General features: G+C 40.2%; 1 protein-coding gene across 2 annotated transcripts in view; it reads left to right on the forward strand.

The window, feature by feature from the left end:
* Nucleotides 1-18156, forward strand: part of LOC117205209 — a 34475-nt gene extending 16319 nt beyond the window's left edge. For both annotated transcript variants that reach the window (XM_033443396.1, XM_033443403.1), the window contains exons 4-8: nt 3584-3697; nt 4592-4678; nt 14946-15146; nt 15865-16050; nt 16710-18156. In XM_033443396.1, coding sequence (XP_033299287.1) covers nt 3584-3697; nt 4592-4678; nt 14946-15146; nt 15865-16050; nt 16710-17416 — 1295 coding nt within the window. In that variant the 3' untranslated portion in view covers nt 17417-18156. The remainder of the gene's footprint in view (nt 1-3583; nt 3698-4591; nt 4679-14945; nt 15147-15864; nt 16051-16709) is intronic.
* Nucleotides 18157-18657: the final 501 nt, after the last annotated feature.

Consider the following 18657-nt stretch of genomic DNA (forward strand, 5'->3'; position numbering starts at 1 on the left):
TGAGAAATTATGCAGAAGGCTGCAACAGGGCGCAGATTGATGCGTGGAAAGGCAGCGTTTAGCACGTAACGAATTACGATTTCGGCGAGCGTAGACAGGTGGAGGGCAGCAGACCTCAAGGGGGAGGATCGTTCTTCCAGCGAGTTACACATAATGCCTCATAAACACCCTCAAAACGCCTGCCATCACCCTCGATTCGCGCCGCCACCGCCATCACGAATCTGACACCGCACCGGCAATAAACTTTGGCCTTGTTAGCCCTCCGCTTCCACCCTCGGAAATCTCTGTATTCTATTTCGAATAATTTTTTTCCTCACCCCGACTGTGTTTTTTCTATTTTATTCCAGGGATTAAAAGGCATCGATGAATTTTTGTCATCGCTTTTTACTCGAGTCGAAAGTTAAATCATTCGAAAGAGTATCGTATAGTGGATTTTTATTACTTTACTATTAGAGGAGCTCCAACTAGAAAACTTTTTTCTTTTTAATTTAATTTCTATTTTTAATTCTTTCACTTAACGCTTTTAACGTTGTTTGTTCTTTTACTGGAATTGAAGGGCATGAACCAAGTCTATAGTAGCAGAGTTTGTTAATTAATCTTTTTCCACGTCTTCTCTATGCACTAGTTTGTTCATGTAATATATGTTTTCAACAACTACATCGAATTTTTATTTCTAATTGGAGAAATATAACGATCGAGAATGTACACGTGATTTTTGTATAGGTTTCAGACATTTTTGATAGCATTTAAGCGAGGAGAATTGTATGTGCACAAGAGCAATTTTATTTGCAGCATCGCTATTTATAAAGATATCTTTTTGTAAAACGAACTATGTGAATTAGTTCTGACATACTAAATAAGTTGAATAATATCGATGTGTATCTAATCTACATGCCCAGTAACAATTTGTCATTTATAATAACGTTATACCTAAAGGAGTGAAATTTCCATAACATCAAAATTGGCTAAATTTTTCTTAATAAATTATCCTAATTCTGAGATTCGAACCAACTTGTATGATCTTATTATTTTGAAATATCACGATCCAATTGTATTAAAAAAAAATATGTTGCGAATGCAGGCTCGTCACTTGGTCACAAATATTTTACGAAGGAAATTGAAGTATTTCAAAGGGTTAGAAACAAGAATGTTCGCATCACGAAACGGAACACGCGGAGAAGCAGAACGTTTCCTGGGTGACGTTAAACGTCCGGAGTTGAATATTTCGCTGGACGACGGCGGTAAGCCGGTTAAATGTCGTGGTTCACCGTAAAAACCCGGTCGTTTGCCGTCCAAGCCACGCCGCCATAAAATAAAACTGCGCAACCGCGTGCGTGTATGCACGCCGACCCCATTATAAGCCGTATAACTCGGCGCTCGTAGCATGAAAACTCGCGTAAGTGCCAGCTTTTATTTCATCGTTTAGCCTGTGACCCTCCGTCGATGTATCCCAGCTGATCGTCAAATCGACGTTAAAAAATCTTGGCTGAAAGTTGAAAATCGATGATCACTTCTTTCGTGTGTTTAATTTGTAAAATACTTTTATGAGTGAATGTTAGTGAATATTAGTGAATATTGGTACAGTGTTGATAGTTAACAGTGATTCTGTTTTATGCATACGCGTTCACTATCGATAATTTTATGTGGAAAATGTTAAATTCGAACTTGGATTCACAAACGTTCTTTAGAATTGGATTTAATCTCATAATCAAATGAAATAATAGTTTTGGCGTGGAATTGGCTTCGAAATGGCTTTCCTACGAAAGAAGAAAATATGACTATCATGTTTCTCATCTGCGGTCTTCGCATGGTAATTACAAAAACACAGGCGACTCGTTAGTCTTGTTACAATATTTGAATTTTTATACTTCAGTCTCATTTTTATTTTAATAAGCAGAAAAATTGTTAACGTTTTAAGAAAAGGTTTATTATAGGATTGAAACGAGAAGTCATGTTATACTGTTAACAGTTCTTTCGTGTTTCGCACGAACTATAGATACTTTTTAACATTATAAAAATATAAAGATTAACAACTTTTAATATGTAACTAAATGTTCCATACATAAATCGGTATAATTCAAGCGACATTGATCGAAGTAAATAGATATTTTAGTTAGTTTAGCGACATGATTATATAGATTTATCATCTAAACATCATCTAAATAAAAATCAATATCAATATTAACAATATCACCTGTATATTATCAATAATTGTAAAAAAGGAAAATCCGAAACCCCAATGGGAACACTTTGACGCTTTTGGTAATTCTAGTGTTAAACTTCCATAAAAGCTATTATACTTTGCTCATTTTATCCAACAATTGAATTATCCAACACATCTCGCCTTATTAAAAAGTAGGAAAAATGAAGTCCTCTTTGAACACGCATTTCTCAACTTCAAAATGTACATCTTTTCTATCTCACAAAAGATACCTTTTACAAGCATAATCTGTTAATGCATCGGCGGATTCGAAATGTCGACGACAAAATTTGAGGCAGAAAAATCGAGCTGCCTCTGATTGAAGCGACAGGCTGCATCTCGACGAAGGTTTGACAGGGGCATCACGGCCGTGGATCGAGCGATCGAACCGGTCGACAGGCCGGGTATCGGTGGAAAAGGTGGAGAGGACGAAATCGCGCGTAACAAACGGCCGTGTACATTTGTCGGGGGGTGGGCTCGCGTTTAGCCCTCCCCCCTCGACATTAACATATTCCGGCCGATTCAGGGCAAACATCGACGCAGCGGCGCCACTCGTTCACCCCTTACTTCCGGCACATTTGTGTTTTGTTTCCAGCGAACGCACCCCGCGAACGCGCGTCGCCGTTTTCGCGAACAGTTGGCCGCGTTTCTCGCGAAAAACGCGTTGGCAAGGCGCGTGCTAGGGGTGGTTTTGTCGTTAGGGATGTTTGTTGCGCGTCGACGAAAGTCGTACAAGAGTATTCCTAGCTTTTTTTCTGAGCATTTCTCCTCGTCGGAGAATTTGGTTTGGTTGTGTGCTAATTTTTGGTGATTGTTCTTCTTATTTCAAGGTAAATATGTTTTTTAGTGAGAATGTGTTTTGCAGAGGTATATTATCATATACTTTAAAGTGAGTTTGTAGTTTTATATACTCATTTAATTGCGAATCATTTTTTATAAACTTCAAGTGAAGTACATCCATTTTGTACAACATTTTTATATCTTTATTCTTATATTTAAATTCTTGTACTCTTGTATCTACTTGTACTTGTAATTTCTTGTACTAATTATCTATCTACTGTAAACGAGGTTTCTTGTATTTATAACAACGAAATAGTGTGAAAGCGTGCGAAGAATCGGTGTAAGTAGAATCAGACTTACAGAACAGACAAATCTTTGTTTTCAATAATTCGCTTTACATTCCGAGAATTCTCAGCTTCAGAAAGTTTATTGGATTTCGCTTTTGTCCTTTTTACGTTTCTTATCGTAAATAATAGTACTACATGAGTTTTTTATTATCTTTAGGTTCGAAAGAATTTGCTAGGAAACTGAGATGTGATCTCGTTTTACCGCCTGGCGATAATTCCGTCAACATCCTGTTTTAAGTTTCTACTTTTGTTCCAGGGAAGAGCTTCACCTTGACGATTATGCTACAAACATCGCCACCTCAAATAGCCACTCTGTCGAAGGCGATCAAGGTCACCGTCGATGGACCAAGAGAACCCAGATCAAAGACAAGTAAGTGTTACAGGGTTTTACCAGCAGTAGGTAACTCAGCTTTTAAACTTGAACAGACACAATAGATGTTTAATCATCTGCTTATATTTTTGAAAATTTGGAGTGGATTATTACGAAGTAGAAATTTAAAGAAGCTAATTGTTTGAAAAAAATTTAATTACGTTTTCGAATACTTCTATTCTCCTAAATATATAAATATGAATTTAGTTGGATGGAACATCTGCACTTAATTAGATGCAAATAATTTACAAACGCAACTGACAGTTAACTCACCAACTAACAAACTATCCTCCTTCTTTCTATTACTGAGCATACCTAATAGTTGTATTTCTTTTTAACGCCATTCATTTTTAGACGCAAAATTTCTAAAAAGAAGAGGAAAAGAAAAATAGAAATCATCTTCCGAAATCACTGATATTCACTAAAACTCCATCAAACCTTAACCCGTTGCCTTACAATTTCTTTAGCTAATACTTTCCAACTTCAACTAATATAGTACGGGTCAAATCACTGGATGAACATATACTGATAACTAATTATGTAATAGTTATAATAAATTGTACTAAACTCATAGAGAACTCAAGTAACAATTATCGAATAGCTTACATCATATCAAATTTGACAGAGATATTGAGAACAGTAATAATCTACGAAGAGAATACAAAGAATGCAAGTCACTGGTCAATTAAAAATGTTAACAAACTGTAGTAATGATTAATAAAGAGCTCAGCTAACAAGTGGACAATTTACATCGCACGATGTTCAAACGCTGTTGTGAAGTTTGTAAAAAAATATGAGAGACGAAAGTCAGTGATTTGTCTGACCCCATATCACTTCAGATTAGAAAAAGAACACACGTTGTAATATACCACACGAATTCACGTTGCGTTTCAGGACACCAGGCCTTTCATCCCTTCCACTTCGGGCCCAGGCCGTTCCCTTTCGGCCACCCTCAGGATCCTCTGGGATTCAAGTTGTCCGGTAAGTGTCTGCCGATAGAACACTCCGTCCAGATCTGCTACCTGCCGGTATGGCACATAGTACAGCATCCACCTCGTAGCTCGTCTCCAGCTCCAACCGGATAACTAAGTTTACAACCCTGCATCATCCCCTTTGCCGATGTCGCGAAGGCAAGCTTGCTCCACTCAGTCTTGGCTTGCTTGGTGGCTACGAAGGGTGTCAAAATTGAGCGTCGGCAGGCGCCGACTCAAAATTGAGTTTTGCCACGGGGCGTCTAAGTGGAGAAGACTCTGATTAAGCCCCGGCCTTTCGTTTGTCGACGCCACTCTTCGCCGAAACTTTGCGCCTCGTTTGACGAGCGACTTCTCGCGCTACTGAAATTTCCGATCGTCTTCGAGGGAAACAGCCGCTAGGCCCATACTTTGACTTTCCTTGGCAGTTGGAGAGGAACGGAAGGAACATTCGGTGGTTTCATCGTCACGAGGATTCTCTAGGTTTAGATTCGTTTTGGTAAATTGTGGTGAAATTCGCCAGTGGCTATCAGCAAACGACTAAAATTAATATTGGAACTATCAAACTTGATTTTCTAACGAATTACTAAAATCCATATATTTCCAGACCTCTGTCATCTTGGGCCTCCAAAAAATCGAATATGGTTAATCCCGGGTACCACAGGTCTTCGTTATTTTCAACACTAGAAGGTTCCATCTCTGAAGCATCCATTTTTGTCAATTTATCATCACACGAGCAACCGCATCACAGGCTTCTATCCCGATCTTTAAAAGATCGAATATGATTAACGTCTTGATACCACAAGTCTCTATTACCTCAAACACAAAAAGTTTCATCTCTGAAGCATCCATTTTTGTCGATTTATTACCACACGAGAAAGCCAGAGCGAGCGGCCGGTTGCAGCGGCGATTTCCGGTGGCGGCGCATTCGACGAGCTAGTTTGGCGGCGCGGATTCCAATTCAAATTCGTTCGAAGCTCGAAATTTTGATGGGACTAGCCTCGAGCAGCGAGGGTCGGCTACTGATACTGGTGCACCGACAGTGTATTGTTTCGGCATGATAAGCGGCTTAACGGAGCTTCTCTCCCCTGCCTGCCCCCGGGGGTAGTGCGGAGTAGCAGTCCTGCCGTCGATTTCTCGTCTCTGCGCTCCTATCCACCCCCTTCTCTCTCTCTTCCTCTCCCTCTCTTTCTCTCTATCCACCCTTTCCAACCCTCCCTTTTGTCCTACCACCCCCGTGGTCTACTCAATCAAGGACCGCGCCCCCGTCGACTTTCTCCTCTTCTTCTTTCCTTCAGATTTCCCATAGTAATTTCAGCTAACGAGGACGGACGCAACAATTTCCAGGTCGGCTGCATAAAATTGTTCCACGGTAATCGCTGAGCGGAAGTGTCGCACAGTCTCGTGTCGTAACGCGGCTATACAGCACGGCTAAATCGAATTACCGAGCTGCGCGATGGAAGTTCGCCGCGTTGGATATTTTGCGGAGAACGCCGGCTGTGGCAGGAAAATAGAAGAGGATAGGGTACGACGTGCAGGAACAACGACTTCGTCAGTTCTATTTTTGCCATTGTCGAACTTGCTTGCCCTAGGTAGAATCAACTTTGTTGGAATTACTCTTGGTAAGGTTGGTCGTGCTTGTATTTAAGGTTTTATGATAGGATCGCTGTTCTCTGGTCTATCTTCGTACTTGTTTCAATATTCTTTTTATAAAAACACATTTGAGTATCGAAATGCACATGACGGACGCGAGGAACAGTTTCAACGACCACTTTATCACGTGTGCTGGTTTTAGCGTCGTCCTATATTAAAGATATTCTCATCCGAAAATAGAGTATAGCTACGAGTCTTTGCATTTCTTTTGAAGTGGAGCTTCATAATCCACCATGTAGAAGTTCCACTTTTACCCAAAAGTTGTTCGCAGTAGTAATCTTCTACAGGAAAATTGTCATCATCTGAAAACACGATTACACGCGAGTGTTTTTATTCTTTTGCGACAAAACTCGACAACCAACTATGCGTGAAAAAAATTGTACTTTTGTCGAAAATCTCGTCACACTCGATATCCAGCTTCCAAAGTCTCGATCTCCCGCTTCTAGAAAAATATTTCTTCGATTTCTAACCAACAGAGTTTTCACCCTTGTACTTCAAGCACAACCCTTACGTACCACGAGGAAGAATGTTCGTTCGCTAGTTCCTTAACCACCCTTCCACGACAAATTCAATTCTCCTTCGAAGGAAACGCGCTGTCGCGTAACTGGGTCGCAGTCGCGACCGACATCACCCTCATATCGATCGGTTTATTCCAAGCTCGTGTCCACCACTTTTTCAACCCTTTCGCTGGTAGTTCGACGGTCAGCGCATAGGTTGCGCCTCTGTCCAGTTCGCCGCTGGGGTCAGTCGGACAAGCGTTTCAACTTTCGCCCACCCTTTGCAACACCAAAGGGGCTATAGCCTATCGTTGTTCGGATAAAGACGCGTTTCAAGAGCTGGTTTATTAGATATCCGCGTCCGGGGGTTGATAAGGAGAGGAAAGGGGAAAGAGAAGAAGCGAGAGACGGCTGGCTACACGGCGAGCCAGGGGTTGTTAAGGTGCCCATTGAGGTGTAACTAGGGGGATGTTATTAAATTTCGTTCGGGCCTAGCTCGAGGGGAGGCTCGAATTTTATGCTATCCCTGAGGACCATCGAAGTCCGGTACAGAGTCTGTCTTTATTTTATCCTTGAATTTTCTCTTCTTTTGTCCTGTTTCTTTGAAGGTGTTCAAGAAGCGACGTATACTATTGTTCGTCGGTATCTGGATACTTGTATAGCAACTGTGTTTGAATTTAACTCTCGCTTATAAGTATCAGAACGCTTATGAAGAGTGAGGTTAACTTTAGAAGTTACTAGAAAATTATCAAAAGCTTTGGGATTGTTATCTCGCTTTTTAATTGTTAAAAACTTTGAGAACTATTATCTAAATTAGTTCTAAACTGCTAGAAAATGATTAAAAGCTCGCAAAGTAATTATTACTTGCTTGAGATTATAGAATGTCAGACAAATGAAGAATTCGTATATTGGATGTTGCGATCAAACCTCTTTTCTACCTTCATGCGTGCTAAGATCGAATTCTTTCTTTCATTTATATCCACTACATTCCTTGATTACTGCTCTTGGTTAACCGATCCTGTCATCCATACTGTCAATTTTTCTGTTGTATTTGTTGTTACTTGAGCCGAGATTCTAGTTTGATTTTTAAGAGAACTTCTCTGTGTTCCTCATCTAATTCGTTCAATATTTATTCAATGCGATTAGAGGATCGTGAAGATCAACGTACGATTGTTAAACTATTCATCTGCCTCTTATACTACTAGATTTTGCAATATAAATCGTAATAAACAACTTTTTCAAATTTCTGGGCGGTTATATTGTATAAATGCAAATTTTTGTTAATTCTTATTAATTCGGATGAATCATCATATCTCACATGTAACCAGGTGTCTGTATATTTATAAACGAGAGATATATGTAACTGACTGTGTTTTTTAATTCTTCATTCGTCTTTGAATTGATTCCTCTTTCCTGCAACTATTAGCAAAAACGCGAAAAGTCTTTGTTCAAGGATTTATCAATTCGTCAGATGAAGTTTCATCGTTGAAATTAATTTTCACGCAAGAAGAACGTTCCAAACTTTAGAGGATTCTTAAAAAATAATCATCTTATTTCTAGCTAGTAATTATCTTTGATATTTTTCTTCGAAACTCTTTATCTTCAAAGATCATCGATTCGCGATCGGGTTGTTGCACAGCTGGACGATTGAATTTCGGAACGGGCAGCGACAGGATGGAGGAAACACGAGGAAAATTAATGTATTCGGTGAGTGGCAACACGCGAGAAGATCCTCGTTGAGATTGTCCGAAGAACGAAAACAGGCCGATCACGTGGCTCCCGGGAGGGCGTCTTTGTCAATCTAGCTAAGGGGATGAAAAATCGCGAGAGCAGCCAGGGATTCGAGTTAACAAGAACAGCTCGCGCAGCTCGATTCCCAACTCACCCCGAGTTCCGTTGTTCCACCTCTTTCCACCCTCCAGTGTCAATTAACCGCCTACCAGGGGTTGGGGGTTGCGCCGGAAAAATCGCAACCCCTGTTTCAATAAGGTGGCCTTTACCTCATTTGGGGGAGATTGTTAGGAGCGTTCAGTTTAAAACTGTCGCGCGCCTTCGTTTCACGGATCGTTTTACAGTAGATCTTCGCGAGCTTTCTTTAAAGAGGACAGCTCGTTTTCTTCTCTTTCCTTCATTTCCTCTCCCATGTAGTGCTTCTTTTGGAAATTCGATATGGTAAATTTTCTCGGAGAAATATTTAATCGATTGTAGAAAACAGAAGGTGGATCGTGTTTTAGATCTACGATCTGATTGTCAAGTTCGTTTTACAGGATTTTGCAGTACGAACTGATATAAATGACTCCGTAAATCACGAAACAAGGAGTTTAGCGTAGATATACGTAAACGAATGTTATAATATACAAGGAGCTTTGTTCATTTTGGGTTCATTAATATTTTAGTTACTTGTGCGTTTTGATACGAAGAATTGTGGAGAAATTTAGTCGGTCTAGAATTGCAGTTAATAATATTTTTCCTTCGAGATAATGTTCGAGACCATCGACAGTTTTTTCAAGTGAAAACATCGACGATCTCTTTTATTCGTTGTATTGTACTCGTGTTCGAAAATGATTATTTGGAATGATCCTTTTAACTTCAATCTTATAAAATTCACTGTGTGAACGTAAACTTAAATTTTGTCAATTTTGCAATGAAACAAATTCCAACAAAATTTCACACACCTTTTCTACGTTGAATCTATAGAATATTATAGAATCGCTCATAGAATATTCCATGGAATATCTTAATTAGTTTATTTAGTTCAGTTCCGAGTTTGCGAAGAAACCAACCCCTAATCGAAAGGCAGGGTGTCGATTTTCAGACGGAACCCGAGTCCTTCTTAAAGGATCCTTTCACGTCCACGGAGAAGCGAGTAACCCTTGACGAGTGCGGTGCAGGATCCTTAAAGGTTCCCTTTTTAAGGGTTGCCTCTGTCCACCCCAGCGTCAAATCACGGCGGATCCTTTAAATTCGCGTCACATTTCACCCTCCTGCGTGTCTTGCAAGAGCCTCCTGGGGCGTCCCGTCTTTTAATCAGCCCTGGTGACCAGGAACTTTCGGTCGCGGCGACGGTAACTAATGATACCCTCTGTCCTTCTTCGTTCCCTAACTTCTATCGTTTCCTCTATCTCTTTTATCTTATAATGACACGAGAACCCGTAAACACAAAAAGACGGTAAATGAATTTAATGAATTTACATACGACCTTGTCAATTTCTAATTTACTTCTGCATAATTTCATTTCTTACGACTTCTTAATTCATTCGATATTTGGTGACTTACATGTTACTTGACGTCACTTCTAATTTTCAAATTGCAACTAAAGAAAGCTATTTGGTTACATCAGCGTCACCCACCCTTTTTTCGAGTTGTAACTCTTTCGTTATATTTAAATGACTTGCAACCTCTCCTTCTTATGCAGACAAATAATTTGGATACTATAATATTTCAAAATATAATTCTAATTCGGTATTAAGTGACTAAAATATAAAATTTAGCCAGCCTCAACTTCTTCAGAAACACCTTGCGCCTCTCTCCTCCTAAAATATCGAGGCTCCCCTAAGAGATTGTCACTCGTGACCCGAAAAAGTATTGGAATGGAATCGGCATCTCGAAACTCGTCAATTTCTATTTCCTCGTACATAACCGTATCTAGTCAAAGAACGAGCGAAGAATACGACGGATAGACGTGACTCGAAAGGGTAGCGAGGAAACCTGTACAATGAACGTTACGAAAAGTTGGCCGTTTTTATCCGTAACTTCAAAGAGGATGCAAGCGTAAATAAGAGAAGGAAACAGGCACCGAGGGTGAGAGGGGATGAAAGGTTGGTGTGCGGAGGGCGAGAGCGAGAGAGACAGCAATTTTCTCGTCCTTTCTCGAAATATCTCCTCGCAGAGCTTAGATCGGTGCCAGGGACCTTTCCAGGGTGGCATTTTAGGGGTTGCTGCGACGCGATAATGAGAACGGGCGCAAAGGGTGGGTGTGCAAAGACATCCGACCGTCGGTAGCGAGAGGCTAGGACGTGGGAAACGGGGGTTGGGGGTGGTAGGTCGGCGGCAGGTTAGAGGGACGGCGGGGGTAGTTAGAGAAGAAGCTGAAAAGAGAGAGAGAGAGGGGGGAGGTTGAGCGAGCAAGCTACACAAGGGTTAACGCCTTAGCAGTAAGAAGGGCGTTTTAACTCCTGTTTTGCATAGATTTGAATAGATAAGGAGGACAGGAAAATACGCGAATTAATTTATTATGTATCTCTGGCTGGTTGCCGCCCGGAGGGGTTTTAAGCGAGCAACCCGAACGGAACCGGCTTTACTCTTTACTTTCGAGCCTGCCCGTCACCCTTTAGCCCAACGTCTTTAAACGCCGCCCCCCTAAGTTTCCCGACGGCTCTCACTCTCCTTTCCTCCGCTCTCTTTCTCTTTCTTCTAGCTATGACAAACGTAATTCGCTTCTGAATCTCCCGGCTTAGAGTTTCAGGGAAGATGGAAAGAATCTGGAGGCGGGTGACGTACTTTTTTTTTCTTGTTCGTTTTCTGTTTTCTTAATCGCTGTGCAATTAAGGAAAGAAGGAGATTTAACGTTTTCTATTGTATTTTCAGTCATAGCGTATGTTCTATGTGGGTAGATTTTAATCGTACGTTCAGGTAGGAACATATGAAATGTCCCATTCTTAAGGATTCATATTTTACTGAGTTCTGGAAAGAACACATGTAGATGTTTATGTAAGTGTTAAGGGGTTAAAATTACCATTATTGTATTTCGAAATGATATATTAGATATGTTTACATTTATTTTGAGAAAGGGAAACATTTCGGAAATTGGTATAACAAGGTTATTTCCAATGAGTGTCTTACGTATCACCGATACATACTACTAGTTCCCTGGATACTTCATACGCGATAGACTACAACAAAGCTGCGCAAGCCGTTCTTATTATTTAGTAATTTATTACGCATAGCTATTTTCTGTATTAATATTTCCAATATCCGACTTTCAATATCTGATTTTCAATATCATTGATTCGTACTACTAATTCGCGGTAGAAATTACTTTTTACCAAGATTATCATAATTCTACCATTTTCAATTTTAACGAAATTGACTCGATCAGTATATTTCATTCACGATTCACTTTAATGAGACTGTCTGCGTTACCTGTCCTTATTATACAATAATTTATTCCGACTAATTATCTCTAATCGTTACTTTCAACGATTGTCTGCCATACCATTGACTCATACTACTAGCTGCCAATATAAGCTACTTTTTGCAAAGATTATCGTAATGTTTTCAATTACATCTTTTATTAAAATCATTAGACGATATTATAGCTCTAAAAATTAGTTAACCACAAGCTTCTCTGGCCAAGTTTCAAACACGACAAGTATCGAGAAATAACACGAACGCGTAACCCGACGTGTGGGGTGGTTAAAACAGCGGAGCACATTTTGAACATGCTGCTCGATAATACATCATCCCTTAAAGCTTCTGTACCCCGGTGGAAGGTACACATAAAGGCAACTAACCCTAGGGCCGTAACGTTTAAGCTTAACATTTCTCACCCCTTAAAGGGTAGCGGCTCCTTGAACCCTTTCAGCTCTCTGGCGTGGTTGTGTCTCTTTCCCTCCGACTCTTTCAGAGGCTCTCGCCTGGCTTCTCCCCTCATTAGTCTTCATTTGTTTTCGGAATTATCGCCCGCCACCCTCCAACCTGGCACGCGAACTCTCTCCCCCTCCGAAAAGGGTGCCAGCCGTTTTGGGGGTTTATTAAATTGAAAGTATGTTACGAGCTGGTTGAAACAGATACGCGCCGCTGTCAAATACCGAAACTCTCCAGTTCCGTTCTATCAGCGATTAGGAGAACCGAAATTCCCTCAATTCTAAGGGATGAGACGATTTTGCGAATTTTCAAATACGAAATCTTCCAAAGTGTCACATATAAAAATTTGGAAACTTTCGAGTATAAAATTTTGCAAAGTCTCAAATATAAAAAAAAAAAAATAAAATTTTGCGGAGTCTCGAACACAGAAGATTAGGAAAATATTAGGAATATAAAGATTTGGAAAATTTCAAGTATAAAAGTTTACAAACTCTCAAGTATACGATTGTGGAACCTTTTGGCATACAGAAATACATTCCTCGGTATGAAAGTTTCTATTAATACGTTCGAAGGTTTAAGGATATCTTCGTTTAAAATAAATATGAATTCCTGTGCGAAGACTCGAGGGTGGATTTTCAGAGAATAGGCAAGCAAAGTCGTCACTTACGGCGCATCAGGTACAGGAAACCCTTGGCCTCCTTAAGCTCGCTCACAGCGTAGCTTTCGCGCGCCTCTTATCGTTTTCTTAATCCCCTCATAAAGTAGCTGCATCCTACAACCTTCCACCCCCCTCTCTGTCTCTCCGTCTCTCTTTTCCTCTGTGAGTTTCCAGCTGGGTTGCTCGTAGTTCCACGACGATGTGGTAGAACGCGAGATAGTGGTGTCCTCTCTGGCAAGCTCGGCTTAAAGAGAGCTTAAAAATCACCCCTTCAACCCCTACCGAGCTTTTTCCATCCCTTCTACCAACCATACAACTGTTGGAGGGGATTCAATGGCAGCCAATAGCGATGGTCGCGAGCTATGTACGCCACGCCCACGTTCCAGTGACCAGACAACCCTCCCCACTCTTTAACAGACTTCCCCTACTTGTCACCCCCGTTGTGATCCCTACCCCTGAAGCCGGTGGCTTCGGAGCTTTCACGGAATTTTTAAACTGCCCCGCACAGATGACGGTATAATCTGCTATTGATCAAGGTGTTTCGAAAAACCGATACCATACCGATGACTACGGGCTTCACTTTTACTCCTTTCCACCCCCAAACGTCCGCCACCCCTGCTCGCGAGCTACAACTCGTTCCGCCGCGGTTTCCTAACTTCTTTACTCGATCGTTTCTGTTAACGCTTCCACTTCTCCTCGTTTTTATCGTGTTAGTTCCAAGATCGAATATTTATCTATTTTTATATCCTCTGGGGGATGAGTTTTTCGATGATTCGATGTAATAGATATAATTAGGATTAATTTCTTCTTTTTTCTTTTACCTTGGTTTTCGTCTGTTTAAGAAGAAGGCAATGGAAGTTTGGAGGAAGGGTAATTGCGTTGGAACAGGTTAAGCTTTGTGATGTCCTGAATTTAATTGTATAGCTGCATATGTGAACGATTCCCATGGTCACCCGGTATCGGCTAGAATTGAAATAAAAAAGAAAGGTGATCGATCGTTTCTCTATTCTCTGTTGGATAAATTTAACTGTCCATCCACGTCAAACGTTCGCTACGTCAAAGAGAAGCGTTTCTGTACCTCTATCTGTCATCCGCCGATCGTTTATCCACCTGACATTATATAACATTTCCACATCTCCTCCAGAGTGCGTTTCTTTTTCAGTCTCGTTGCTATTTATTGCGGTCGTTCCTCACGTTCTATATTCATCCTGGGCCAAGATTGATTCCTTTTAAAAGTGGCGTTCAATTTTTTATTGGATACGAAATTGTCTCTTTGAAAATACAAAAACCTTTAATTGATATAGTTTGAAAATAAAAGTATAACATGGTAATTACGTTGCGTAATAAATTCGTTCACTATCTAATCTATATTTTTAGCCGCGGCCTACGAACATATGATAATATGAACATCTCCTTCGTGGTACACAGTGCACGTTTACAATGTTCCAAATTATAATAATGGAATATTTACTGTACTATAAATATCGGAACATCAATTATCCTAATATTTGCAGAAATATTGTTCGCGAATAATCGTCGAATAATTTAAAGAATACCAAAATTCGTAAAAGGACAAAATCTTTGCGAACTAAAATGAGCGCAGTTTATAATTCGCTTAATCTACTTGCAGAGGATAATAGAACAAAATAATACATAGATACGTTTTCTCAGGTTCGTCTAAGGAAATATGAATGAATTTATTACACAACCAAATACGTCTGGAAAACTACAAAATTGAAGAATAATTTACAAAAAAAGAAAACAGCTTTTTCTCGTTTTGAGAACGACTTTGGTCTTTATCGATCGAAGAAACGGTGGCCAAGGTGCTGGCCAAAAAGCCAAGCGACTGACAGACATTATTTTAGATCTCTTGGATTGCACAGGCTTGCAACACCTGGGTCTGGAGCAAGGAGCCAGCCAAGGGTGGGGTGGATTACCTCGGGGCTCTCTTCCGCCGCACTGTCTTCCGCCGCCTCCCGGTCACCATTCGCATACACATCCTCCGGCAGCTGGTGCGTCGGCCTTCAATCCCTTCCACCACAGCATCGAGCAAAGATCTCCTAGACTTCCTGGACCTAACTCTGGTAAGCCGTTTTTAACTTTATCGTCTTATAAATAAACTGCGGATCTTTATGTGTTTGTGGATTGTTGCAAGCTGCAGCGATGTACATAATATGCGAAAACATAAAGCGCATCTTTATATATTTATGGAATATTTAACGCGACAACGCGTAATGTACAAAAATATACTGCGCGAAATAATTAGGAGATAGTTTGCTCCGTGTGATTCTGATTTTTATACGAACTATCTTTGCCTGCGTGTTCTTTTAATTGTTTTAGCACTGAAATTAGCAGCGCGATTTAAATGATCAATTCGTGGTATTCTAAAGGGTACTTTTAAAGACTTTTCAAGATTGCAATGATTTTGGTAAACTATATGGATGATGGGATCACTCATTATATATTTTGTATGATTATTCGTAATAGTTTATATTAATATCGATTATATCAATTATTTGACTTTTTTGAATAGCTCGTATAAATCCTTGTATATGATGATAAATTCATAAATTTGCATAAACATCCGTAGTTTACATAAAAGGCCATGGCATGCTGCAAAAGAAAAAAAAAAAAGAATTACCCTCAAATGATAGAAAGAATTAGATTTGATCAAATTATTTCTTCCAATGATCTTGTTTGTACGATCTGTAAAAAGGATATCAGACCTTGGTAATAGTGTCAGATGATTTATAGATGTTTGGCAAAGAGATGAAAACTGATTGGTCAATGGGTTTCTTAAAGAACCGTCCAGGAATGATTTGGGTCCAATCAGCGTATCCGTCAGGGAGGTGACCCCGACCACGTCACCTGGTAATCCTGGACCTGGATTACTCACGACGGCTACTGTTGCGGCACCAACGCCTCCGGCGGAACCTACCACCACCACTACTACGCCTAGCCCCTCTGGACATCATTCACATTTTCAAGGTATCGATTCGCTTCAACCAAATCTTTAAATTAACATTATAAAACTAACGAAAATTATTCTTTTAACCCTTTAAATCGCTAATAAACAGGGAATAAATAAAAAGTCATATAGTTTTAGATTTTAAACTTTCACGATGATTAGACGATCACGGTGATGGCACATTGGTGGTTCTTCGGGTTTCGATCGTATTTTCGAATGCTTCAGTTCACTTCCTCAGAGTCCCGAAGAAGTTGAGTTTGCTGGACATTCCAAATTACTTCTTCAAGGTACACCTAAAAAGGTGTACCTTAAAGCGCAACGTACTATTAAAGATACGATCGAAATTCGATCAACCAAAAATATGTCAATTATATAATAATATAATAAAGAGTTCGGATTTAACAACAAATTCCATTATAACAGTATGAAAAGAGCAACATGCCGAGAAATCGTGTCGAAAAGAAGATATCTTCTCTGTTAGCGATTTGATCTGTTTTACACAAGTCGAGGATTACAACTGCCTATTAAAATATACTTACGCAACTCAAATATCACCTCTTATCTTAAACTTCGATCTCCAATTTAAATCTTATGCCTGAACTTCAATCTCTAATTCATCTCGATAAATTAACAAAAAAATGAAGAATTCATAGAACTGATATAATCACTTTAATGATAGGTCTTCATCTTCTGGGGGCCACTGGGTCTATCTTCGGATCGATATTCGCTCCGTTGCTGCCACAATCCTCTTGGCTCTACAATCCACTCTACCACACGCAGCAGTACGTCTTAGAGCCGGAATGGCATGCTCTAGCGTTAAGAATGGCCCAGCAACGGCTCCAGAGACCTGACCAGGCGCGAGTGGAAGAAATGAGGAAACTTCGTGGCAGCAGTAGCAGTCCAGAATCCGCGTTGAAGGAAGAAAAACGTCGAGACGACGATCAAGATGTTCTTCGTAGATCAGGTCTGGACAGTCCTGACGGAAGCATAGAAGTGGACGATAGGAACGAGAATGATGCAAACAGAGATCGCGTGAGGAGCGACGAGTCTCTTCCGGAACAGGATTCTCCAAGGATCTCTCCCATTAGAAGCGACCTGGAAGACACTACTGACGTCACATTTCAAGATGCCTCCGTTCACCTAAGACCTAGTATAGAAAATTCGAACGATCAAGAGATCACGAACGATGAGATTCCTCGCAGAGATCTGAAGATCCGTCTGGAAGGCACTGTGGATCTCAGTACAAAGAAAGGACAGGATAAAGAGAACGTAGGACAAGATCTTACCATCAGGAAGAAAGAAGACGATACCGACGTGGAGAGGGAAGGCGTGCGAAGCAGAAGAGAGAGAAGCCCTAAGCCTAGACAAGTCTGGAGACCGTATTAAACGAGGATATTCTTCATTCGATAGATAAATATCGAAATTTTACGTGATGGTCTTGTTGTAAATTTCAACCAGATCTGCCTCGATTAATTTAGGGTCTGTTTTAATATTAGACAGTCGTACGGCCAGGTGATTATAAGAGAGATTTGTATCGATGTAGATGAGCCTGAACAAGGTTCGTGGAAAGCTCAGAGCCTGGTCCTGGAACCAGGAATTATCATGGACTCGAGGACTAACCAGGGTTTACGTTCGTATAGTATGTAAATATATAAGCGGCGTCCAATTATTATTTAGGTTACTATTTCGCGTACGTGTGAAACGCTACCCATTGTCATTTCGAGTGAGATTAATCGATTTTTTCGAACGATCTTTATCACACCAGTTCTGATTTTCATTTCAATGGACACAAGGTTGATAGAATCTCGCGAAACTTCAACTCCGACGAGTTAGGTTATTATCAAGGTCTGTGTGTGATAGATATCGTTCGATTTTTTCTCGTCGCGGTAACTGTGAATCCGTGACATTGTAAATATCACTGACTTAAAGAGTCCAGGCCAGAGTCACGTGCCTCTAGGCTACCCCATCTCCTTTTTGTTTTTCGCCTCTTTTTATGAGAGACATTAATCGACCGTCAGAAAGTGTACGTAACGAAGATCAAGTACGAGTCGATGTGACTGGCCTCGACGATGAGTTTCTTTCACTGTTTAAGTACATCATCAAATAAAGTAATATCATCCGTTCCATGAATGACCATCTTCTTACGCAGCATTCTCTTCGACACCAGCCTGGCCTGGTCTTCAAATAGTAAGTACTGCTTTTATCTGTTAAGCTTTGATATTTTACGTAATAACTCGTTGATTTTACAAGATACATTTTTTAGATTTGAGATCGTGATTTTTATTATTGTAGGACTGTTTTGCTAGCAAGGAACAACGTTACATAACAGTTCGTGTTTATTAACTTCTTAAATATTTTCTTGTTTCGGCCAAGTTTTGGAACATAGGAAATCTATTTACTTTTTAGAGATTACTTTTAAAACGTCTTTGACAATTACCGTTCGTAGGACACAGTGATCTATAAAAATTAGTTTCTGTTAATGTTTCTTACACAGTACTACGAAGGAAACTTTCAGAGTTTCAAAAAATCTCGAATTCCTCGGAAACTTAAAGAGAAGGGGAAAGGATAATTGGTTCCTAGTAAGTTTTAGCAGATGTCTTTACTTTCACGAGGTTTTGGGATAGAGA

This window comes from Bombus bifarius, unplaced genomic scaffold, assembly GCF_011952205.1.
Source record: "Bombus bifarius isolate JDL3187 unplaced genomic scaffold, Bbif_JDL3187 scf7180000007966, whole genome shotgun sequence".
Taxonomy (NCBI): Eukaryota; Metazoa; Arthropoda; class Insecta; order Hymenoptera; family Apidae; genus Bombus; species Bombus bifarius.